Here is a 26,248-nt window from a genome sequence, read left to right as displayed (position 1 = left end):
AGTGGAGGTATCTGCAAGGATCCCACCACTTCTCACAACCAGCCTAATCCAGGCTGGACTGCCCGAGGCTGGGTTAGGCTGGTCATGAGAACAGCCTCAGCATTTATTTTCCAAGAAATCATAGGGACAGAAAATGGATGAGGATTGAGTTTAGGAATTACACTGAAGTACTCCCAAAATGGTGAAGTGAGTGGGCCCAGTAACACATCTGGTTGCCCTTCGCTAACTTGTGGCCATTATTGCTCCAGTGCTTTTTCTTAATTGGCAAGACAGACTTGATTTATTTGTTAATTAACACAGACAAGTGTGTGATGATGTGGCTTAGAATTGTGACTGACAGTCCTTCTCATCTGAGACTGGGGAGAAAAGAAAGGTTGAAATGTTTTATTTTAAAATGAAATAATGATGGGGCAAAAGGGCTAGAGGGGACGTTCTGGGGTAGATGAAGCCCCCCGCCATAAATGCAGAGTTACCCCCAAGGCCAGAACTGGCAACCCAATTGCAAAACAGAATTCCAGACTGCTTTTTTTCATTTTGCGTGGTGACAAAAGCAAACAGATATACACTTCTGTGACACCTCAGTTCAGACCTTAGACTCGGGAGATTAAAGACCTGTATGAAAATAATAGATCTTTCATTAGCTGGCCTCACATAGGAGCCATGACAAAAAGTCAATATGATGCTTTTTATCATCTCATAAATGGGAGCACAAATAGTAGTGAGCACTAACACAGTTTGTGTGTTGGTTTGTTGTGTTACAACTTTGTTGTCATGACCATTACTAGAGTTTGTGAAAGACTTTAGAAGAGCTGAACATAAAAAGCAACCTTCTCACAATGAAATATGTGTAAGACCCCTCACTGTGAGTTTGGGTCAACACTGCTTGACCTACGTCAGGTGTGTAATGGGGCCTGCACCACATTTGCCTTTGTAGTAGTCTATCCTCACAAAAAACTAAACTTGGGGAAGGGTCTCCTCTGGCTACAAATGTCACACAAAGTTAGGGTGTGACATTTGTATTTCTTCTATTCTTCACAAATTCTTCTACTTGTGGGATTCTGTTGTCTGTAAAGCATCCTTTCATCACCTGTTCTGCCCTCCTGCCTTCCTGACAGTAACATGCATTAGTAAGAATGGAAACATCATGTTACAAGCTACTGTAGTTAACAAATAATTTCTGATTTGTTCCAGTTCTCAAACTCAGCAAGAAAATATTTTTGCCAGGGGGAGATAAGAGTTCTTCATGGGGAAGGAGATTTTGTTAAAATGAGTCTTCTCTTTACTAACAAAGAAATTGTGCTCGGAAACTCATGTTGAAAAGATATTCTGCTTAGAAATTGATTTACATGTGTATTCAGTTATTGACATACTACTGAGGCAGAAGCTGATGGGAATGCATGACAGGAGCAGCCATAAGCAGCCATAGTGCTTCCTCTAATGTACATTTGTGTAGAAAGTGTTTACAACTTCCCTTTCTATGATGTCATACACAAGGATCAACAGAAGGATCAACAGAATCAGAAGTGGATCACCATCAGGAAAGAACACAACTTATTTCCTAAGACAGATTTTTATTATCGCCATTACTATAAATCTCATTTGATCTGGTAATTTTTTTATAGGCCACAGTGAATAAGTTGGCAGATTCAGAGCATAGGTATTTTAAAAGATGGCCTGAAAGCATGACATGTTCTGAGGGCCTCTTAACATCAAGTTGCACATGCCTAGTGGAGTTGGAATGTTCGTGGGGAGAAAAGGAGAGGGGGAAGTGAGTCATTTGATCACTGAATGGCAAGGAGATCATTTCATATTCCACATTACCCAAATTCTTAACAACTTTCCAGGAACATTCTCCATCACCCTTAAAGAATACATATATAGGACTGTGGAGAATCTACCCTTAAAGAAGAAAAATTGCAAATGCATTCCTGGGGGAAAACCAAGAACCGAACAGCTTTGACAGGGCAACCTTCATATCCTTGTTCCTCATACTATACACAATAGGATTCAACACAGGTGGAACCATGGAGTACAAGACTGTAAATGTCAAATCCAGATGTGGTGGGGTATTGGAGGAGGGTCTGAGGTATGCAAAGCATACAGTAAATACAAATGTGGAGAAGACAATAAGGTGCGGGAGACAAGTAGAGAAGGCCTTTTGTCTCCCCTGCACAGAAGGGATTCTCAGTACTTCAGTGAAGATGTACACATAAGTTATAACAATGAAAACAAAGCAGCTTAACCCAGTGATAACATTTAACACAATAACACCCAATTCGGTTAGATCAGAGCAGGTGAGTTTAAGTAGCTTTGGGATTTCACAGAAGAACTGATTGACAGCATTTGAACAGAAAGGGGTTGAAAATGTGCCACCCGTATGTAACATTGCACTGAAAATACCAAGAAACCACACAGTAGCAAGCATCTGAGTGCACGTTCCCCTATTCATCACCACCTCATATTGTAATGGATTGCAAATGGCAACGTATCGATCGTATGCCATGACTGTGAGCAGGAAGAAATTAGATTCTACAAAGAAAACAAAAAAGAAAACTTGAGCTGTACATCCAGAATAAGAAATGTGCCTGGTATTAAAGAGGGAATTGGCCATGGATTTGGGCATAATGGCTGAAACAGAGCCAAGGTCCTGAATGGCTAGGTTCATCAGGAAGAAGTACATCGGAGTGTGCAAATGACAGTCCAAAGCTACTGCAGAGATGATGAGAAGATTTGCTGTTACTGTTGCCAGGTATAATACCAGGAATAGAAGGAAGTGTAGCATCTGAAATTCCTGCATCTTTGATAATTCCAGGAGCAGAAATTCAGACACAGATGTCTGATTATCCATTCAGATTCTTTATAACACAGCACTGCAATTCTGCAAAGAAACCCGGGGATATTTCTTTAAAAGACCATCTGTTCTAGTTACAAGTGTCTGTTCAATTTTCAGGTGTGAAGAAGCAAAGACAAACATGCAAAAAAAAAGTAGGACTGCGAGTCATGTCTCCATATTCTGTACAAAATTCAGGAAGTAGCTTGGCTGATTTCAGTCCCCTATAATGCCCAATCCCTCCCTACCATGTATCCCAGGTCTTCAGCCACCCCCAATCCCCCCCCCTTTCCTCTTACTCCACTTTCTTAGTTAATGCTTCAGTCCTGCTCCTTCACAGTTGAGTGTCTAGACACACAGAGAAGCCAGGAAGAGAGTGAGGTATCTCTGCCCTTGTTCTCTATGGTGTTTGGCTTGCTGTATAGCATCATGGCAGGTCACAAGCCTGAGGAAGCCTTGGTAAATGTTACTCTCTCAAGAGCAACTGCAATGTCAACTTCCAGAGTGGAGAGCAAGGAAAGGATTCCTTCTCATCCCTGTATTCTGCAACTAGAGCACCACTGATAAGAGGAGTTGGAGAGAAGAGGAAGGCAATTTTGAGAGACTGGTGAATGAGAGGAGTGTTGGAGGGGAATTCTTCTCTGATTCAGCTTTTCCACTGAGCCAAAGGAGAATTTGCTGGTCATAATTCTCATCTCAATGTTGACTAGTGTTCCAAGCCCCCTGAAAATTGTAAGAGTTGAGAGGCTGGAAGTTTGACCTCGGTAGACTTCAGCAGTATCTGCTCATATGATTTTCTCCAGTCCTGCATCATGTTTCTTCTTCTTTAAAAAAACAACAACACAAAAAACCAGAGAGAAGTACTGGCCTGAATTATCTCAGCACATTTTTGAATTTGCTTTGGAATCCAACAATAACACTTGCACATCTCCTGTCAGCTCTCGGACATAAAAGAGTGAGGAAAGCACAAGTATATTATCATTGCAGTAGGGAAGCCCCATCATAGTTATAAAAATAACATTTGACATGCCTTCAGTAGCAACTTTGGAGAGTGACAGTATTTCTTGAAGGCCTCTGTGTTCCTGAGACACAACGTTACAGCAATGGTGGCAGCAGAATACATCAGTCCCAAAGTTCTCTGACCATCTGACCCCTGGTACACCTGCATTTGTCTCCATGATACATATAAGTTATATTTATATCTACACTAAGCCAAGGTCGGCCATTAAAGGTGGGGCTCGGGGTGGGGGGATCATGAGCACCAGGTTTATATGGCTTGAATTAAGGGCTACAGTTTATTAATTGTAGTTAATTACAGTTAATTAACTGGGTTCAATTAACTTAAAATTTAAGTTAATTTACATTGCAGTGTAATGGTTAGTTAACTGGCCTCCTCCTCCTCCTCCTCCTCCTCCTCCTCATCTTGTCAGTGTAGCTTAAATGCTTATAAGAAAAGAGCTAGGAAGTAATATATCTTGCTGTCTGCCTTTGTCAGGTCATCCCTAACACTTACTTCTCACTGCCAACCCAACTTTAAAGACTCCTCACAGTGCCATAACCCCCTCCTTCCAAATATTAGTAAGTCTTGGGTGTCCATAAAGCCATCAGTGCCCAAGGTGATTTCCTTACCAGGTCCTTTCAAGACAGGAGAGAGCTATAAAGCTTCATAGCTGGAGTATAATCTGAGTGGGCGAATGCTGCAATGAATGGAATCAATCTGAATTCTAGGAGATCCCTCAGCATGTTGGTGTTAGATTAAAGCACTGTTCTATTTAATCCATTTTGCCATCAGAAAATAGCTGAAAAATCCAATATCTACACAAAAACAGTCTCAGAAAGTGAAAAATGGCTCTGTGGATCACTAAACTTGCATGTCTATAAATAACTTACTATGTTACTTCATAGATCTCCTTGGGCTTCAGATATGCTTTTTGCTCATCTCCCTGTGACATATTATAAATGCTTCCTGCTCCATTCATGTTACTACATGGTCTTTTATTACGTATATCTGTTTTTGCCCCTACAGACTTTGTCTCAGGAGTCCAATACAAGCCATAGCAAAAGGATACATCACAAAACTAATTTCTACATTGCTTTTGCTGATGCAATTAGCAAGCATAGCTCATATATGAACATGATAGAGCATCCATAACAACCAAACCCTTCTCAGTCTCCAAGAATTTTCAGTTGTTAATGTAAGATTGGGAACTACATTTGCAATGCTTTGCAGAGAGTGAGAATGTATCTAGATGGAATTTAATAATATGGTTTTACACTGGCTGACATTCAGACTAAGTTCTGCATGAGTAATCCCACTGAAATAAATGGGACAGGTTAGCCATGACTAACTAACCCGATTAATTTCAATTGGACTACACGTGAGCAATTTAGTCTAGGTGCCAGCCACTTTTTCCAGTTATTGTCCTTGTGAATAACAGTTTCCCTTCTTAAGCATGTGGCCACCAGTGTTTCATAACAGGCCAGAACAAAATCCCAGTACTGGCAGCCCCACTGCACAGTACATTGAATTGAGAAAGTTAAATTGTGCTGAAAGCATTCAGATAGCCAGTTTTGTGAGGCTGTAGGGCTGTTCACATGATAAGCCCTACTTGGGATTGCAGGTGTGCAGCCTCACATCTTGAGTAGGATTTATCAGTTTTCCAACTAAGCTTGACTTGTAATGGAGCTTATAGTGTACCACACCAACTGTATGCCAACACCTGAACACCCCGACAATCCATCCGTATGGCCCCTTCAGGAGCTACTTCGGCTGGTGCTGCATTCTCAGCGCAGCCCAGGAGCGTCTCTTCCCTGCCTTAGCAGTGAATGCAGCGCCAGCCTTAGTTTCGCTCCCAATGGGGCTCTGCAGCCCCCACTCGGGAGCTAAATTAGCACCCCCCGCATCTGACGTCTCTGACATCCTTGAGGCTCTGTTCAGGAGTGGAGTTTTACTCCCGAAGGGGCCTCATGGCCCCTTCGGCAGTTAAACTAAGGCTGCGGCTGCTTTCACAACGCAGCCAGGAGCAGATCTGCCCTGCAGGGAAGAGCTGCTCCTGGCTGCACTGTGAACACAGTGGCAGCCTTTTAACTCCTGAAGGGGCCACGCATCCCCTTCAGGAGCTACTTCGGCTGGCACTGTGAACGCAGCACAGCCCAGGAGCGGCTCTTCCCTGCCTTAGCAGGGAAGAGCTGCACGTGGCTGGCGCTGTGAATGCAGCGGCAGCCTTAGTGAAGCTCTCGAAGGGGCGCACGGCCCCCGCTTGGGAGCTAAACTAGCACACATACCCACGTCGGACGTCAGACGCGGGGGACATGTCGGGGCCGCGAAGCATGGCCCCTGATCGGGCGCGGCCTGGGTTCTTTGAACCCGTTCGCCCAATGATAGCTCTGCCCCTGCTTTGACACTGCCCTTGCCCGGGTCCTGCACCAGGGAGTCTGCAGTAACTGTAGGGACAGACTCACCCCTGCCCTTGGAGGCCATGGGCCAGAGGCAGCTCGGTGGGCAGAAGGCAGTGGCACATCCCAGGAGACATGATGCAGTGTGGGCTGAACGGGGGTTGAGAGAACAATTAGTGGGATATGTTTTTTATGTATGCTGAAGAATTTCTATCTCGACATTTTAAAATGGGAAAAGAGAGACACCCACACACAGCAGGGCACATAATCCAATTATCACATAAAAACTTCTCTGGATATCAACTTAGATGAATGTCCAAAACCAAACAGCCTCCACAATGCAGCCTTAACCTCTTTGTTCCTCATGCTGTATGTTCAACTAGATACAAGTCAAAGCACGAGAGCTTTAGTAACTGAGGGATTTCCAGCAATCCATGTACTTATTGCCATTTGAATACAAGCTCCTTTATGCATAATTGTCTCATATTGGAGTGAGTTGAAAATCACAACGTAGCGATCATGTGCCATTATGTTGAGGATGCCAAGATTTGAGGTTCCAAAGAAGATGTAAAAGAAAACTTAAGCAGCACAACCCAAATATGAAATTGACCACCTGTTCATGAGGGAATTAGCCAGAGTTTGGAGTACAATGACAGAAACTGAGCCAAGACCCATCACAGCCAAGTTAATTAGGAAGAAGTACATGGGAGTGTGTAGGTGGTGATCAAGGGCTATTATAATGATGATGATAAGATTCCCTGACACTGTTGCCAAGTAGATTGCTAGAAAGACAAAGAAGTGGAAGATCTGTAGTGCTGGGACCCTTCCTCGAGCCACCTGTGCCCAGCCTTAGTGTGCCCCCTCTGGGCTGGTTCCCAAGAAATCTAGTGGGGAATATTGCCTAATATATCACCTTCCCTTCCCTGTGATTGGTTAGTGAATGACTCCACACCCCACTAGCTGTGCTTTGTGCAGTATACGTCATTCAAAGCTGCAGTGGAGATGGTCCACACGCAGGGCAGGAAAATGTGACATCGAGTCTACCTTCCATCTCCAACCAGTACAGCTGGACAACTTTGACCTCTTGGGATTCGCCTTTGATGGGGCCTGCTTTATGGACAGGGCCCTACCCATGGGGTGTTCCATCTCTTGTTCCGCATTTGAGCGCTTTAGTTCCTTTCTAGAGTGGGTGGTACGGGACAGGTCTGGCTTAGCTTTAGTGGTTCTTATTCTGATGACTTCCGCTTTGCTGGCTCAGGATCCTCTGCAGGCTGTGAATACTTAATGCACTCATTCAGGGTCTGGTGCATGAGCTAGGCATCCAGCGCACAGCCGAAACGACTGAGAGGCCAACCATAAGGCTAGCATTCCTCAGAACTTAAATTGACACTTTTGCCAATGCTGCTGGCTGCCAGCTAACAAGGTCCAAGCTTTAGAGCAGAGACTGGGATGGCTGCTGGGGGCCAAAAAGGTGACTTTGAAGGAGGTTCAGTGCATCATGGGGCACTTGAACTTTGCATGCAGGGTAGTGGTGCCAGGGCCGGCTTTTCTCAGCAGGCTGTGTGATGCCATCAAGGGGCTTAAAGCCCCCCATCACCGGATTTGGATAACACACGATGTTAGGGAGGATCCCAGGATGTGGGTCAAATTTCTTAGGGACTTCAATGGCATTTCACTCTGGCGCTCCAAGTTCTTATTGGAGGCTGAGCTACAAGTCCAATCAGATGCAGCAGGGGGGCAGGACAGTTTTTTCAGGGGAGATGGTGTGCAGCTAGATGGCCTGTGTAGTGGGAAGCAAGGGGAGTAACACAAGACGTTCCTAGAATTCTTCCCGATTGTCGTGGCAGTGCACATTTGGTCCAGGGAGTTCACATTTGGTCCAGGGAGTTCACAGATCAAGCTGTACAGTTCTGGTGACTGTGCACATGATCAACTTGGGGACTTCCAGGAGTCCCCGGGTGATGTGCCTGGAGAGGTGTTTTACACTACAATGTTTGTGGCAGAACATTCAGTTTAGTGCACGGCATATTCCTGGGTTGGATAATAGCATCGCGGACACGCTGTCTCAGATGGAGGAGGAGTGCTTCAGATCCTCACACCAACAGCCAGGAAACTCCCCAAAATCTTTCCTTCCAACCTAAGGAACCTTGGAAGGTAGAGGTCGAGGAAGCCATTTGGTTATCCTTAGCCCCTAGCACAAGAGAGCAGCAGTTCATGAGTTTCTCACATTCCGGGCGGCATCTGGATTGGGTTATTTGTTGCCTCTGCCAGTAGACCATTTGCTGTGCTAAAGCTAGGGGGGCATGTGAATTCCACAGCTGACTTTCAGGTGCATAAGATGATGGAAGTGTGGGCACAGATGTCCCCTCCATGCCCAGATTCCAGGGTTCTGTTTTCCCCTTCAACTCTAGGACAGCTGCTATCACACTTTAATGACATCTGTTTTTCCAACTTCAAGGTCCGGTTTCTTAAGGCCTCCACCCTAGTGGTCTTCTTCGGGGCATTGCAGGTCAGTGAGCTGGTCACCGCTTTCAGGTTTGACATGACTGCATGGGCCCTGTGATGCAAGGATGTGCACCTAGTAGGGGGCAGGCAGGGTGAAGCTGCATTTGTGGAAAGCAAAAACTGACCAGTGGGCCAGGGGTGCCATGATCAACCCTGTAAAGGGGTCTGCCACCGGCTTGTGCCCAGTGCGGGTATTACTTGCTTACCTGGAGGTGCAAGGGGAGGATGATGGCCCCCATTCTATCACGAGGACACATCCCCTCTTACCCATTTTCAGTTTTGGTCCATGGTGAAGAAGGTGTTGTGGAGGGTGGGCCTTAACCCAGCAGAGTATGGCACCCATTCCTTCAGGATCGGGGCAGTTTCTTTGGCAGTAGGGTTGCCCAAGGGTTGTATATGGAAACTGGGGTGGTGGTGCAGCAGTAAGGGGGGGGGGCTTCCCAGATGGAGGTGTTAACATGCTTTTGTTTTGCAGATTCGTGGCAGATTCCTTCCCCTGTGATCTACGGTCACAGCTATGTATTTGGGGCCAGATGGCAGACCAACATGGGCACCCAGTTGGGCCTCACTGGGGATGCAGAGGTTGAGTTGGGGCATTGAGAAATACTGTGGAACCTTTTCCTACCACTCCTGGATGAGTATACCATCACATGGGGGCCACCACATGTGCTAGTCATCCACCTGGAGGGCAATGACATCAGTTTTCTGCAGGTCAAGGCCTTGATACTACAGGCAAAGGACCTGTGTGGTTTGGCTATGCAGTGGCCAGACCTGCTATTGGTTTCACCCAACTTGCTTCCATGACTGAGCTGGAGCAGCCAGGAGGGCTCGCTGTGCTTTAATCAGGTGTGCAAGGAAGTGAATAGGGAGATTGGCAGAGCGAGCACCACCTTGGGCAGAAAGGTGATCCTGCATCCTGGCATTTGGGTTCAGGATGCTTCGCTGTACAGAGGGGGATGGAGTACATTTGACTGATCGGGAAAATGAGCTGTTCCTCCAGGGCTTGCGACAAGGTATTCAGGAAGTGCTAGGGGGGTAGGGTAAGCGGAGCTAAGGAGAGGTTTGCCCCACTTTTGTTGCAGGTGAGTGTGGGTCTTGGGTAGGTAGATTGATTAATGGTGTTCAGCTGAAGGGCCATTTGGGGTGGAGGGGCAAGGAATAGCCCTTCAGGGGTTTTGCAGCTTGGAGAGTTGGGAATGGCCCCCACTTGTGGGGGCGTGGCTCAACTCACCAACTCAGAATTCAGTGGCTCAGTGGGGGGAAGCCTCATGGTGAGAGGACATCATGACCTGGCACCTGATTGGATCAGTACCCGACCTTTCACCCAGGTGTGATATGGCCCTCCTTAGTAGGCAGTCTAACTGAGTGATTTAAAAAAGTGTGAACTAACAGTAGATTATTGCAGATTGACTATAGCATGCTACTGGTCAATGTATTTTGTTAGGAATGTCAACAATCAGTAATCATAGCTGTTCTTTTTAAAGTAAGAATCAACAGCAATGCTGTCTCGATACTACATTCCGTTGACAAGGTCAACAACTACTGTTATATGTACTTATTTTTTAAAATAAGAGTTACCAGCAGATCAGTAATTATTGCTATTGGCATTTGTCCTCCTAAAGTAAGAGCTAACAACAGATTGGTGTATTGTGCTGACAATAGTATCAACGTAAGTGTGCCGACAATGTGAATGATTTACTTTATGAATAACAGACCGCAGCTGTTTTGTTTATGTAATTAATCACTCAGTACGATTAACGTGTTACTCCCTGTGAATCACCACGCCTTCAATTAGCGGGCTATATAACACAGAGCCCCATGAACTAACTAGTCATTGAATGATTTGTTTTCCCGGAGTGAGATGTAGGAGGATAGAGCTCTCCAAAAAATACTTTCGGAGGAAATGGGTATGTGTTAATGGGCGTATAGAGGGGAGGTTTTGGATAACATTATGATGTTTGTTGGATGATGTAATCAGCTGCGGAACTGTTCTTATGCTCACATTTCCAGAAGCTTTGCAGCTCTGATGAAGAATGTTCGAAATGGGCTGGAGAATTTCCCGGGTTCGCCCATCAGCTCTGCTTTAGACAGCTCTGCTTTAGACAGACATTTTTGTACAGATTTGCTGACTAGCTATTGCACTTGCAACTTCTGCAATTGGAACTTTTGGACATCTGAGGGGGCCCTGCTCCGGGTGCCGACAATGAGAGAGGCCCGGCTGTCATGCACTCGGGACAGGGCCTTCTCTGTTGCTGCCCCCAGACTCTGGAATGCTCTCCCAGTGGTCATTCGCTCCTCGGACTCCATCATGGCTTTTAGAAAGCTTGTAAAGACTTGGCTTTTTACCCAGGCTTTTACATAATGGTTTTTACTGCTGCTTCTGGGTGTTTTTATTTCTTGTATTGTTTTATGCCTGTTTTTTATATGTTTTTATACTTTTAGCATGTTGTTTTTATTGTGTTTTTATTGTATGTTTTTAACTTTTGTAAACCGCCTTGGGGCTATATTTTAACGAAAGGCGGTATAAAAATGCAAAAATAAATAAATAAATAAATAAAAACTTTTGCAGTTTTTTTCATTGAGAACAGGACTCTCCTGTACCAATTGATTATTTGGATGTTCAGGACCTACGTTCATTATGTACTATTCACACTCATTGTATTTATGCAGTTAAAGTTTAAGTGATTTGTATATCAAAAACCCTTTGAGGTCTTTTTTTGGTATATACTCAAAAAAATAATAATGGATATTTTCACAACATTGAAAGTGTTTGGATTTTGTCACAATAATGTATAGGTTGGATTCTTCTTATGAACAAGAGTTTTGATAGTGCTGTATGTTTTCGGAGTGTTATCAATTCCTATTGCTATCATTACCATTATTTTTGCACGGTCTCACCCATTTTGCTGCTATTATGGTGAGGATGCCAAGATTTGAAGCTCCAAAGAACAAGTAAAAGAAAACTTGAGCTACACAACCCAAATAAGAAATTGACCAGTTGTTCATGAGGGAATTAGCCAGAGATTTGGGTACAATGACAGAAACTGAGCCAAGATCCATCACAGCCAAGTTAATTAGGAAGAAGTACATGGGAGTGTGTAGGTGGTGATCAAGGGCTATTACAATGCTGATGAGAAGATTCCCTGATACTGTTGTCAAATATGTTGCTAGAAAGACAAAGAGGTGCAAGATCTGCAGTTCTCTGGCCTCTGAAATTTCCAGGAGCAGAAATGTGGACACCGAAGTAAAATTGTGCATGTCTTCCTTAGTACCCAGCTACATGCTGCCTGTTGGGGAAAGAACAGGAATTAAATATGAATCTACCTGGAACTAAAGCACATGATGAAGTTAACAGACAGAAACAGAGTATTCATGCCAGCTTGCTTCTCCTGCAGTTCCATGGATGGTTCTGATCTTGGGTGATTATTCCCATAAAGAAAAACAGTGAACAGGGAGAGAAGAACCTAGAGGTGGTTCTTTGATAAGGTATGGTTCTTTAATAAGGGTCACAGCAGGTAGTGGTTTAGGCACAAGCATGGTGACAAGATGTGCCTCCACCACCACCATCACCCCACCCACACAGCCACCATTGAAACACCTCTTCAGGACTCATCTTAGCCTTACAGGTTTGCAGGGACCATCTCTCCTCATACTTCTTGCTAAGCTTGCAAGAAGCATGAGAAGAGAAGAAGAGGCTACTGGCAACCATCCTCCCTCCCTACCCCCACCATCACTTTCAAACCTTTAAAGTTTAGTTCAAACGTGGGGCTGTTCTCTGCTGGGACACAAAGCAAGGCAGCATTTGGTGCCTGGCTTCAGGCACCACAAATACATTGGACCACTAGAGAACAAATCTCTTTCAATAACAGCTCACACAAATGTAACATTGGGCGTGAATTCAAACAAGGTCCCTCTTGCTCATTAGTAAACAGGGACATCGCAGATGTTCCTGCAATGACAGTGAAAAAGGAATTGAGTTCTGGCTTCAGCTTACTCTCACATTATTGCACATCATTACAATTCTCAGATATACATACCCACCACCTGAGCCATTATTTTTATTTGCTGAAGGTTAGTAAGTTGAAGTAATGTCTACATTGGATCATAGTAATGTCTATATTGGGTTGCCACTGTCAATTAATTGGTGTGAGTAAAACTCCCTCTACATTTTGATGTATCACTATTACTACTATGCTATTACTATTGCATCACGATCTGAAAGTACCTAAAATCCTCATGTGCAACCCAATACAACTGCTGTTGTTTTGTTCTGCTTAAGTTCTACTGATTTCGGAGAAGTGACTGAGACAATTCTGCAGATAGAAAAAAAATACTTACATGAGGAACCATCTATTAAAGTAAGAGTAATAGTCAGATTATCTGAATGCTTGCATGCAGAAGGCTCCAACTTCCCTCCCTGGCATCTCCAAAGTAGGACTGAGAAAGGCTCCTGCCTGCAACCTTGGAGACACCTGCCAGTATGTGTGGACCAAATGTAGGTAGATGGGCCAGTGGTCTGACTCAGTAGAAGACAGCTTTCCTATGTCCTGTTACTGACTATTGGATGGATCAATGGAGTTGTGACAGGCTAGTGAAAAATGAGAACTATATCTGGATAACCCTCAATCCGCAGAATAAATAAAACTTACCAAAACAACTTAACTCTTTCCCTCTACTTCTCTCATTGTAAGATTCAATTTGCTATTCAAGAGCTTTTGAGCTTGAAGTGGAGAGTTAGCCCATATATCCTCCCATCCAAGCATCTTCAGTCTTCTTGTGGCTCTCGCCACCACATGTGACACATTCGCATCTGCAAGGCTGCATCCAGGATGACAGAAGAAGCCAAAGTCTATTACAACACACATGGGAAGGAGAGCAATTTAGCTTCTCAACATCGCGCTCCCAAAAGTCCAATCAGAACCCTTGATTCAGATTCATACAACATGCATGAGAACTAGAGCAATTTAGCTTCTCAATATCTTGCTCCCAAGAGTCCTCTTCATTCTTCATTCTCCAGAACTCTTCATTCTTAGATCTGAATACCAGATCAGAAGAAGTTATTTAGTTATTCAGAAGAAGAAGAAGCAGAATCAATATTTTGCTCCCAAGAGTCCAGTCAATCTCTCAAATCTTCGAGTCCCATTATACCCTATGAGAAAAAAAAATAATAATTTTCAAAAATTCATAAAAATTGTACGAGTGTCCGATTGCTTTGGGGTTTGGGTGGCAGGTACCCCTGGGTGCCAGCTACCATCCTACCAATTTTTGGATGTCCAAACTGATTCTAACCGGTTCTAACTGGTTCGAATTCGAACCGAACCAGGGGGAGGTTCGAGCAAAACCAAAACCGAACCACCCCCTCCTGGTTCGAACCTGGTTCAACTACCTTTCTCTGAGTCAAATAAGATAACATTGTATGGAGTAATATTAGAGCCACAATGTTATTAATCAAACTTTGCCTTGTGTCTGCAATGTCAATTAACCTAGACTGTGGGTAGAATTCTATGGCTGAGAGTATTCTCTGCTTACTGAGCAAAGAGGCACCTTTTAAAGTGTTGATTCTCTTATATATAGGGAGCAACTGTCCCAGTGCTACCACAGCATAGCATTTCCCGGTGGTTGTCACTGGTCTCTACATAGTGTTTCTTTTCAGATTGTGAGCCCTTATTTATTTTTCATAGTAGAACACTTTGAGAACTTTAATTTGATATATAGTGAGTCATAACCATAACCATAATAATAATAGCATTTATCCTTGCCACCGCCATCATCGGTGAGCAAACCGGGCTAAAAAATGTAGCAGACATCTGTCTTATGCCAGCTCTTCAAGATGCCCAGTTGGCTATGTTAAGGGAGGTCTGTCTGGGTCTCCATTCCTCAAACCTTCTCTATAATGATGCCTCCAGTTGCTCACCAGTGATGATAGTGTGGTGATACCCCTGAACCCACATTCACCTGAAAGTTGGATCCACCCACTACTAATGATTAGAATGTTCAAAACCTAAAACCTAAAGTGGAGTAGGAAAAAACACAACCCTAAAATTCACATTTTCAGTTTTGAATTACTCTGTCGTGTGGTATATAGAGTGGGATATGCATTGTGAATCAGCTCAAAATCTATGAAAGGAAGCATTCTTTAAGTTTCTACTACTACAGTTAATTATGGCTAGTCTAAATATGGCTGGAATCAACCTGGCACAAAAGAACAAAAGCACTTGTGGCAAAAAAGCACCTGAAATATTGTCTAAATATGGCTGAAATTAAATATGAATCAAACTGGAACTAAAGCACATGATGAAGTTAGCAGACAGAGCATACATCCAGGCTTGTCTCTCCAGCAGTTCCGTGGAAGATTCTGCTCTAATGTGGGCATTTATTCCCATAAAGAGAAACAGAGAACAGGAAGAGAAGAACCTAGAGAGGCAGTACTTTAATAAGGCATGGTGAAGGTGGTCACCTCAGGCAGCAGGTTATTCGGGCACAAGCACAGTGAGAAGATGCCCCCCACAGCCACTATTGAAACAGCTCTTAGGAACCATCTGACCATTGCAAGCTTTGCAAGGACCATTTCTCCTCATACTCCTTGCTAAGCTTGCAAGAAGCATGGGAAGAGAAGAGGAGGCTACTGGCAACCTTCCCTCCTCTCTATCCCCATCACTTTCAAATCTTTAAAGTTTAGTTTGAAAGGCAGGGGCTATTCTCCACAGTGGCACAGGACAAGGCAGAATTTGCTACTGGCCTCAGTCACCACAAATACATTGGACCACTAGAAAACAAACCTCTTTCAATTACAGATAATGCAAACATAACATTGGGCATGAACTCACACAAGGTCCCTCTTTGTCATTAGTAAACAGGGGCATTGAAGATGTTCCTGCAATGTTGTGGAAGAGGAATTGAGTTCTGGTTTCAATTCACTCTCACATCACTGCAATACTCAGACATACACACCTACCATGTGAGCCTTTATTTTTATTTGCAGGTTAGTCAGTTGAAGTAATGTGTATATTGGGTTGCCACTGTCAATTAAACAGTGTGAGCAAAGCTCACTCTGCATTTTGATGCATGGCTGTCTGAAAGTACCTAACATCCTCACGTGCAACCCAATACAACTGCTGCTGTTTTGTTCTACTTAAGTTCTACTGATTTCAGAGAGGTGACTGAGACAGTTCTGAGGATAGAAAAAAAAATACTTACAAGAGGAACCATCTATTAAAGAAATAGTAGTAGTCAGATTACTGACTATTGGGTTGATCAATGGGGGAGTGACAAGCATAATAATCTGACATGGGTAACTCCTAAACCTTAGAACAAGTAAAACTCACCCAAACACCTTAAATCTTTTCCTCTTGATTTCTCTCATTGTAAGATTCAATTTGCCATTCAAGAGCTTTTGAGCATGATGTGGAGAGTTAGCCCATGTATCCTCCCTTCCAAGCATCTTCAGTCTTCCTGTGGCTGTCACCACCACATGTGACACTCATTTGCATCTAAAAGGCTGCATCCAGGATGACAGCAGGAGCCACAGTCTTATTACAACACACATGGGAAGAAGACCAATTTAGCTTCTCAACATCGCGCTCCCAAAAGTCCAATCAGAACCCTTGATTCAGATTCATACAACATGCATGAGAACTAGAGCAATTTAGCTTCTCAATATCTTGCTCCCAAGAGTCCTCTTCATTCTTCATTCTCCAGAACTCTTCATTCTTAGATCTGAATACCAGATCAGAAAAAGTTCTCGAAAAGCTTGTTCCTACTCTGTATTGCAGCATCTGTACCAAACCAAAACAGATAATTAGCACATAGAAGCCATGTTTCTATATATGAAATGGAAGCACATTTATAAGAGTGAAAACATTATTTTTAATTATGCCAGATCTCTTCTGTCCCAGCTCTGTTGAAAACTGGTTTTGGATCAGGGTGTCTGCTGAAAAAGCTGAATGAGGGAGAATGAGAATAGGTAGAATGATCCTGATGATCATCTCAAGGGTTTGTTGCCTCTGCTGGAGGAGATGTGGCCTTGTTTGTTGCCCCAGAACCCCTACTAGCAATTCATGGACAGGGATAGGGGAGGCTCAATAGATGCATGCAGATGGTTCCAAGTTTCCTCCCTGGTTTCTCCAGATAGGAATGAGAGAGATTCCTGCCTGTAACCTTGGAGAAGCCTCTGCCCATTTGTGCAGACAGTTCTGAGCTAGATGGACCAATGGTCTGAATCAGTATAAGGGAGCTTTCTATGTTTCTATGATGCTGAGTGCAGAGATGTCATGAGGAAAGTTGGGATTGTCAACTTCTTGGGCCAGTTCCCAGGAGATGTTTTCATTTAAAACAAAAAACAAAAAACCATGAATGCAGTCTCTTTTCTTCTGCTTTGGCTTCCCCTATTCATTTCCTTCCTTTCATTCTTCACCCTGGTGTATTCTGCACACTGCCATATTTAGCAATAGGAAGCATGCCATTCCCTGGATCTGAAAAAGTTATTTATTTATTTATTTATTTAGGAGGAGGAAAGTAACTGGCCCTATCCACCCCCAGCACAGTACCTCCAATGACTGTTGCTGGTGTCTATCTTATGTTTCTTTTTTTAGATTATGAGCCCTTCGGGGACAGGGGGCCATCTTATTTATTTATTTATTATTTCTTTATGTAAACTGCTTTGGAGACTTTTGTTGAAAAGTGGTATATAAATATTTGTTGTTATATTTGATTTATATAGTGACCTTCCAGAGGTGGCTCATGGTGGTTTACATTAAAATAAAAAATACATAATGATTAATATCAAAAACCAATTAAAAGCAGATTAAAATTGCAATTAAAACTAGTGTTGATGGAACTGCCTTGATGGTGATTGGTAAAAAGGGGAGACAGTTCCAAGCCGTTTTAATTTGTGCAATCTTGCTTGGAATGTGTTGCCAAAAGCAACAGCATCTCAGCATCAACCTGACAGCTGCTCATCAACGGCTGGTCAGACCCTGGAATGTAGCTGCACAAAAACTGTCTAGATACCTGTAATGGTTGCCAGCTTGGCAATCACTCTCCTCTCCTGTCATCCAGCTTTGTTATTGAACCTTAAGTTACCTCTAATGTCCTCAAATAATCACAGCAGCATCGTGACACAGAAGTAGGAAGGCCCCAAATGTACTGCCCACAGACCTTGCAGGGCTGAAGCACAGCAGCCAGGACTAAGTTGCACTAAGTACTTGTTAGGTAAAGGTGCTTTCATTAAAAAAAAAAAAATAGGGAGCTGCTGCCTGCTGAGACAAACCATAGGTTGATCTAGAGCATCATTGTCTACTCTGACTGGCAGTGACTCTTCAGGACTCTGGGCAGTATTTGGATTCCTCCTCCCTAAGGGTGTTAAGTGCCACACATCCCACCGCTACATCTTCTTGCTCTCTCCACCTGGAAACAAACTCCAACACCCCCATTCTGGGCTGTATCCCCTTAGGAGAAATGGGGGGAAACCAGAGATGTACTGCAGATGATTGGATCACTCATACCAGGCTTATGGAATCTGACAAGTTGTGGTTGTTGCTGTTGTGATCCTAAGCTGAATGCTTTACTTGTTTCAAACACTAGATCTGACATTGTGGGAGTACAACTCCTGTTGTAGTAAAGTGGGAAATGTATTCTGTGAGTTTGAAGATCCATTCTGTGCCTATTTACTGAGTCCTTTTAATCTCTTAATGCAGAAGCATGGGTAGTAGTAGTTAGGTCTAACATGTTAGATGTTGAATCAGTTTGGTTTGACTTTTTGGGGTCAAACCAAACCACCCCCTCTGTGTGGCCTGGGTCATGCCAGAACATGCAGAGGCCCATTGCACAGGCATGGCAGCCTCCCAAAATGGCCACTGTGCCAGTGGGGAGGGTGGGGGGAGGCTGAAAACCAGCTGAAGAACATGTGAATGGCTGATTTAAAGAATAAGGCAGGCCGTGGGGGAGGGGGAACCTCCACAGACCAACCACCACCACCACCTTGAACAACTCCCCTGGAGGGAGTAAGAAAGAAAAAAATTAAAAAGCTTGCGAACCCCACCGGACTGAACCAAACCAGGAGGACTTGAGGGGGTGCTGGACTGAACTGGCCTGGTCCAGTTTGGGTCCAGTTCAGACTCGAACCGAACCAGGTGGTTCCATGCATAACCCTAGTAATAGTAAGTAGTCGAAATCTTTAATAGTCACAGACCAGAAAAATCACATACAAACCGCTGGTAAATACAGAAAATAAAACTTACTAGCTGACCCATCAAGCTAGCAAGGTGCCATCAAGGAAGCCATAAAAGGGAAAAAGACTTCCTTCCAAAACTGGAAGGCCTGTCCAAATGAAGAGAACAGAAAGGAACACAAACTCTGGCAAAAGAAATGCAAGGTGACAATAAGGGAGGCAAAAAGAGAGTTTGAGGAACATTTAGACAAAAGTATCAAGGGGAATAACAAAAACTTCTTTAAATACATCAGAAGCAGGAAACCTGCCAGGGAGGCAGTTGGACCATTAGACAATGAGGGAGTGAAATGGATTATTAAGGAGGATATGGAGGTTGCAGATAAGCTAAATGAGCTCTTTGCGTCTGTCTTCATGGCAGAGGATACTGAGCATATAGCTATTCCTGAAACAGGCTTTTTAGGTATGGAGGCTAAAGAACTGAGTCAGATAGAAGTGACAAGAGATGATGTTTTAAATTGTCTGGAAAAACTGAAAACTAACAAATCGCCAGAACCGGATGGCATCCATCCAAGAGTCCTCAAAGAACTCAAATGTGAAATTGCCAAACTCCTTACTAAAATATATAACTTATCCCTGCAATCAGGCTCTGTACCAGAGCACTGGAAAGTAGCAAATGTAACACGTGTCGACGCAATGTGCAGCAGCTGTGAAAAAGGCCAATTCCATGCTAGGGATCATTAGGAAGGGGTTGAAAATAAAATGGCTAATATTATAATGCCCTTATACAAAACTATGGTGCGACCACACTTGGAGTACTGCGTACAGTTCTGGTCACCACATCTTAAAAAGGACATTGTAGAACTGTAAAAGGTGCAGAAGAGTGCAACCAAGATTATCAGGGGCCTAGAGCACCTTTCTTATGAAGCAAGGCTACAACAACTGGGACTATTTAGTTTAGAAAAAAGATGACTGCGGGGAGACATGATAGAGGTTTATAAAATCATGCATGGTGTGGAGGAAGTGGATAGAGAGAAATTCTTCTCCCTCTCACATAACACTAGAACCAGGGGTCATCCCATGAAATTGATTGCCAGGAAATCTAGGACCAATAAACGGAAGTACTTTTTCACACAATGCATAATCAGTTTGTGGAATTCTCTGCCACAAGATGTGGTGACAGCCAACACCCTCTGTGGCTTTAAGAAAGGTTACGATATCTTCCTGGAGGAGGGGTATATGAATGGCTACTAGTTGGAGGTCTATTGTCCACCTCCAGCCTCAAAGGCAGTATGCCTATGAATGTCAGTTGCAGGGGAGTAACAGCAGGAGAGAGGGCATGCCCTCAACTCCTGCCTGTGGCTTCCAGTGGCATCTGGTGGGCCACTGTGCGAAACAGGATTCTGGACTAGATGGGGATTGGGCCTGATCCAGCAGGGCTGTTCTTATGTTCTTATGACCCCGAACAGAGCATCTGTACACTCTTTGGGGCTGGTGGTTCCCCCTCCCCGCAGCTCCTGCCCCAGTCTCTCCTGCCCACCCCTGCCCAACCTCCTGCCTTAGTCTCTCCTGACCTCCCCTGCCCCACCTCCTGCCCCAGTCTCTCCTGCCCTCCCCACCCCACCTCCTGCTGTCTCTCCTGCCCTCCCCCACCTCATGCTCTAGTCTCTCTCTCCCTTCTCTGCTCCATCTCCTACCCCAGTCTCTCTTGCCCTCACCTGCCCCACCACCTTCTCCAATCTCTCTTGTCCTCCCCCACCTCCTGCCCTCATCTCCCTTGTCATCCCCCCACCTCTTCCCCAGTCTCTCTTGCCCTCCCCCATATCCCACTGTCACTTCTGCCCTCCCCCCCCCCCGCTGACCCTGCACAGAGTCTCTAACCTCACTGGGTGGCAGGCCACCATTTTTGTCTGGTGCTTGTCAGGTGACCCAGCAGCTCCTGAAGGCACCTCTCCTCCCTGCCGGTCAACTACTCACCTCCCTCAGCCACGACCTCCCTCAACTGTGACCCCTGTGGAGTCTCGCCAACCACCTCCTGGCATGCGCTACTCCCTCCTGCCCTTGCATGTATCACTCCCTCAGGGCCCACCATTGGTCGTGGCTGCAGTGAGGGCAGGACTTGCCACATCCCCATGCATCCCCCTTGTCCACTTACAGGAATTATTAATACAGATAAAAAAGCAATCTGCTCTTGCTGCTTTCTACAGACAGATAAACAAAATTTAGCAGTGCTTAGGTAGAATAGATCATTCTGATCAGACTGTAAATACTAAAGATAAAGGGGATCTGTACAGCCTTAAAAGTTGATTAATAAAGGTGTTATATAATGAGCATACATGGTTTTTTTATAGAAGTTACAATATAATAAATCATGAGCCATCATTACAATAGTTCACACGCCACATGGGCAACGGTGATCTGCATAAGGAATTTCCTTAAATTTTCCTTCTGAGAACTGTGGGTAGTATATTACAATGAGCTAATGTTAAAGACCTTTGTTATTTCAACATCAAGATTTGGCTTAAATATCTGGCTGGCGTAAAGTCTGTGGATTACCCAAAAAGTCATCTCTATGTCTAAGGTACTGCTCTATTTGCCTTTCCCTATATATAGTTCAAACAACAAACAAACAAATGGATCATCCGTGTGTGTGTGTGTGTGTGTGTGAATGAAATAATAAAAAATACTAATCCAAAACCCAGTTTTTCAGTTGAAAAGGAAAAATTATCCTGCCACTGCAGAGGGAACTTATGAGGTGGAACAAAACTCCTATCAAAGAACCTTTCTTTAAGAAATGATAGTGCCAATATAATTAAGGTGAGGAGTTTTAGTATTCTCATTTTATAAGCCCTGGATATTCTATTGGTGATAAAATCCAAACTGTCTGACTAATCTGCCTGTTTATAGACATTAACTAGGTGAAAATACCCCTTCAAATCTGGTGCAAATCTGAGGTAAAGAGATTGAGATGCAACAAGAATAACAACAATTCCAAAACTCCTTAAACTATAGAAAACAATTGTTGGCTACTAGGGCTGTTCATTGGGTGCTCCAATTCTGAATCTGAAGCATCCTGTTGATGCTTTATGAGATGACTGCTCCTGTTGTGGCTAGGGATGTGCACGGAACCACAGAAGGGTGGTCCGGCACTGGGGGGAGTGTCGCTTTAAGGGGGGTGGTAGTACTTACCCCCCCGCCGCTCTTCCCCCTCCGGCGCTGGTGCTTTTAAAAACCTTCTTGGGGCGGCAGAGTTCCTCCCTGCCGCCCCTGCCCCTGTCGTTGGCCTTCTAAGCCTTAAACGAGAAGAGCTGGCGGCGTGCATGTGCCCTTCGTGGCGTGCATACTCATCTTCGCCACTGGTGCGCGCTGCATACATCACACTGCATGCACGCACCAGCAGCAGAGACGAGCACGCACGCCACGAAGGGTGCATGTGTGCCACCAGCTCTTCTTGTTTAAGGCTTAGAAGGACAACGACGAGGGCAGGGGCGGCAGGGAGGAACTCCACCGCCCCAAGAAGGTTTTTTAAAGCACCAGCGCCGGAGGGGGAAGAGCGGCAGGGGGGTAAGTACTACCACCCCCCCTTAAAGTGACACTCCCCCGCCCTTCCGAACCGCTGGACCGCCAGAATTCCGGACCGGTCCAGAGGCTTTTTTTAATGGCCCCGAACCGAACCCTGCACACCACTAGTTGTGGCTATCTCTGCACAGTTCATCACTTTCCTGGTGCTGGGAGAGCCTCTTCTGTGGGAATCGGACCCCAAATGGCTGGCTAGGAAGGCAGTCAGGGGCATGGGAAAAGAGACCTGGGAAGTGTGTTTCCTCCCAGTGCTATACCCATTTTAGTAGCTGTGGCAAAGGGGTGCATCAACTTGCAGAGGAATGCATAGAGGTCATGAGGGACTGTGCAAAGGAACAGAAAGTGGGACTAATGGGCTTATGAGGAAGCATGAGGTTGTGACAAGGTAATGGGAGGCCTTGTGGAACTACGTGGGGCAGTTGGAGCAGGGTGATGCAGGGAATTGTGCAGGCATAAACCTCTAATGTATATTGAAAACTGAACTATTGAAGTTTGGATCCTCATTAGTGTTGGCTTTGAAATATTATTTTTTTCTTAGGGAGCAACTCACACTTTCCGTGAGTTGTGCAGTTGGAAAGCAGACCATGTTTGAGAGGGGGCCATTAGGGATGTGCAATAGGGATGTGCAAACAGGTTCGATGTTGAACATATTCGATGTCAAAACAGTTCGGTTCAACCATTCAGGGTCAAACCAAACCATCCCCTGTTTGGTTGGACCCCAGACAGAACACTCCCTGTGGTTTCATAGACATTTTAAAAAATAAAATAATAATAAATAAAATAAATGTTTACCTACCCCCTCCAGGGGAGTTGTTGGAGGTGCTGGGGTGGGAGTCCACAGAGGTCCACCCCCCACTGGCCTCCCTTGATGCCCATACCAGCTGTCCAGCCAGCTCTTTGGCTCTGACCCAGGCCATGCAGAGGCCAATTGCGCAGGCACAGCAGCCTCCAAAACGGCCACCATGCCAGAGGGCCAGTATGGGCATCAAGGGAGGCCAGTGGGGGGAGGGAGAACCTCCACAGACTCCCACACACACACTGCCTCCAACCACTCCCCCAGAGGGAGTAAGTAAAAATATTTTTTAATATTTAACAAAAGAAAATGTTTGTGAACTCTGCCAGACTGAACTGAACTGTGTGGGGGGACGTTTTCAAGGGGGTGCCAGACTGAACTGGCCTTGTCCGGTTTGGGTCTGGTCTGGTCAGCCAGTTCTGTGCACACCTCTAATATGCAACTTCAAAGTCTTGACCTCCAACCGGGCCAGGTTCAGCTCAAGGTCAATCTGAACCCTCTGGGTCAGTTTACCATAAGATTTTGTTTTAATAAAGGTTGACACTGCCTCTGAGGGCTTTGGTGACCTCAGGTGTGCTGCTGTAGCCACTGGCCGGGTCTCCCCTGAAGCCCTTGATGGTGGTAAGTCAACCTTTAGGAAAACAAAATTTAATAGTATCTGATACCTCCAAACCAGGCCTGAACCGGTTCAAATCCCTCCCCCAATTTGAAGTGAATTGGAGGCCCTGTCCAGTGGTGGTGGGGAATGGAACATGTCCAGTACAGTTCAAATTTGAACCAAACTGGGAACACCAGCTGTGTGCACACCACTAGTGGACACTGCTGCACTCCCCTGAAGTGAAACATACTGTTACTATAAACTCTGTGGTCTGGAAAAGTTGGAAGCATCCACTGTAAACAATGGGAGTAATTGAGAGTAGGATGTCATATATGTCCTACTCAGCTAAAGTTTAGAGAAACACTCACCTACAAAAGAGCATACAATCCCATTCTCATATAAGAACATTTCTGGATGTCAACTTAGAGGAATGTCCAAAACCAAACAGCTTCCACAATGCAATCTTGATCTCTTTGTTCCTCATACTGTAGATGAAGGGATTCAGCAAAGGAGGGATTACCGTATATATCACAGCAAAAACTATGTCCATATCAGAGGAGGTCTTAGTGGGAGGTCTCACATAGGTAAATATTCCACTGAACATCATCAGAGAGACAACAGTGAGGTGGGGAAGACATGTGGAGAGGACTTTCTTCTGACTTCTCACTGAGGGGATTCTAAGCACCGCAGTGAAGATCTGCATATATGTTACAACAATAAAGATGAAGCAACCTAATCCTAAACTACACCCAAATACAAGAAACCCAACTTCAACTAGATACAAGTCAGAGCAGGAGAGCTTTAGTAACTGAGGGATTTCACAGAAGAACTGACTGACAATATTGGAGCAGAAGGGGATTGCAAATGTGCCCCCTGTGTGTAACATGGCATAGAGTATACTGGCAATCCATGCACTCACTGCCATTTGCATGCAGGCTTCTTTGTGCATAATTATCTCATACTGAAGTGGGTTGCAAATAGCAACATAGCGATCATGTGCCATTATGGTGAGGATGCCTACACTTGATGCTTCAAAGAAGAAGATGAAGAAAACTTGAGCAACACAACCCAAATAGGAAATTGACCAGCTGTCCATGAGGGAATTAGCCAGAGATTTGGGTACAATGACAGAAACTGTGCCAAGGTCCATCATGGCCAAGTTCATTAGAAAGAAATACATGGGAGTGTGTAGGTGATGATCGTGGGCAACTACAACAATGATGGCAAGATTCCCTGATATTGTTGTAAAGTATAATGCTAGAAAGACAAAGAAGTGTAAGATCTGTAGTTCTCGGACCTCTGAAATTTCCAGGAGCAGAAATGTGGACACCGAAGTAAAATTGTTCATGTTGTCCTCAGTATGCAGTTGCATGCTACCTGCAGGAAAAAGGAGACATCTTAATTCATTAATTTTAGTTACTATTGTGTAATTAGGATAGCACAATAAATGTGTCAGGATTCCTTTCTTTCAGCAATCATATTCACCAGTTATTTTTATTTATTTTATTTTATTTATTGTTAAATTTATATGCCGCCTTTCATTAAAAACAATCCCAATTTCTTTGCATAATCAGTAGAGAATTGTACACCAGTGTGATCATGGTTTTGCTTCTACACTGTTGTCATGTCTTTCTCTCCCAGATCCTTGCACACAGAATTTGGCTCAGTGAAAGAATCCATGACAGCATGAACTGTATCAACAAGGCCATCTCCTCTTTGTCCACTTTTGTTATCTTCTCAGAGCAGGTGTACTGTTAGTTGATAAGTCATTGGCACAAGGAGTAAGTCTTGGTGATAAATGTAGGCACAAGAAAATGTCTGGAGAGAAGAGAGTGGCTGAAGAACAGAGGCAGGAAGATGAGGGAAAACATGGTACCATAATAATAAAAAGCCGATAAATCAAAGATAATTTCCTAGAACTAGAGTGCCTAAGGCTTCAACATGCATCTATTAATTGTCTTTGCACAATCCAGATTGTGTGGATGCAAGGCAGGAGGAAAAGCTACCCCGGTTTGTGCTTCCACGCAATAACTTCTACCCAGGATTTCCTCTTACCTTGCTTCCACACAACCAAAAATTGGGAGTACACACAGCTCCCGAACACAGGTAGAACACAATTTTTGAATGTATGAATGACCTCTCAGTGTATTATTCCCAACAAACCCTTAAAAGAAAAGAGGAGGCTCCAATCAGTTCTTCAAGGGCACAAGGAAAGTTGGGGTTTTGCCTCTCTTTAACACGGGCAGCATTAACACCCCCAAAGGTTGGATGTCTTGAAGCAGCAAGGCTTCTGGCAAGAGTCATTTGTCCCAGTAAATAGTGGGCAGTGGGGAAATGACTTGAATAGCAAGCCAAAGGTTGCCCAGTTCGAATCTCCGCTGG

General features: G+C 44.4%; 2 protein-coding genes across 2 annotated transcripts; both read right to left on the bottom strand.

Annotated features, from left to right (window-relative positions):
• Positions 1 to 1,900: 1,900 nt before the first annotated feature.
• Positions 1,901 to 11,989, bottom strand: LOC128331072 (olfactory receptor 14A16-like). The gene is made up of 2 exons (XM_053264435.1): positions 11,727 to 11,989; positions 1,901 to 2,585 (listed from the first exon to the last, which is right to left on the bottom strand). Exons 1-2 carry the CDS (start codon positions 11,987 to 11,989, stop codon positions 1,901 to 1,903), a joined length of 948 nt encoding a protein of 315 aa, XP_053120410.1.
• Positions 11,990 to 24,260: 12,271 nt separating this feature from the next.
• LOC128331071 (olfactory receptor 14I1-like) lies at positions 24,261 to 25,238 on the bottom strand. The gene has a single exon (XM_053264434.1). The coding sequence runs from the start codon at positions 25,236 to 25,238 to the stop codon at positions 24,261 to 24,263; it is 978 nt and encodes a 325-aa protein (XP_053120409.1).
• Between the last annotated feature and the right edge of the window lie 1,010 nt (positions 25,239 to 26,248).

This window comes from Hemicordylus capensis, chromosome 6 (genome assembly GCF_027244095.1).
Source record: "Hemicordylus capensis ecotype Gifberg chromosome 6, rHemCap1.1.pri, whole genome shotgun sequence".
Classification (NCBI taxonomy): Eukaryota; Metazoa; Chordata; class Lepidosauria; order Squamata; family Cordylidae; genus Hemicordylus; species Hemicordylus capensis.
Note: the sequence above shows the minus strand (reverse complement) of the source record. Positions and strands in the feature narration are given on the sequence as shown.

What these genes read in the sequence shown, in the direction of transcription:
- LOC128331072 (XM_053264435.1), bottom strand. Translation starts at nt 11,989, where the DNA reads ATGCACAATTTTACTTCGGTGTCCACATTTCTGCTCCTGGAAATTTCA. An exon ending in AATTCCCTCATGAACAACTG is followed by an intron (nt 2,586 to 11,726) that starts GTCAATTTCTTA and finishes CTTTAATACCAG; the next exon opens with GCACATTTCTTATTCTGGAT.
- LOC128331071 (XM_053264434.1), bottom strand. Translation starts at nt 25,238, where the DNA reads ATGCAACTGCATACTGAGGACAACATGAACAATTTTACTTCGGTGTCC.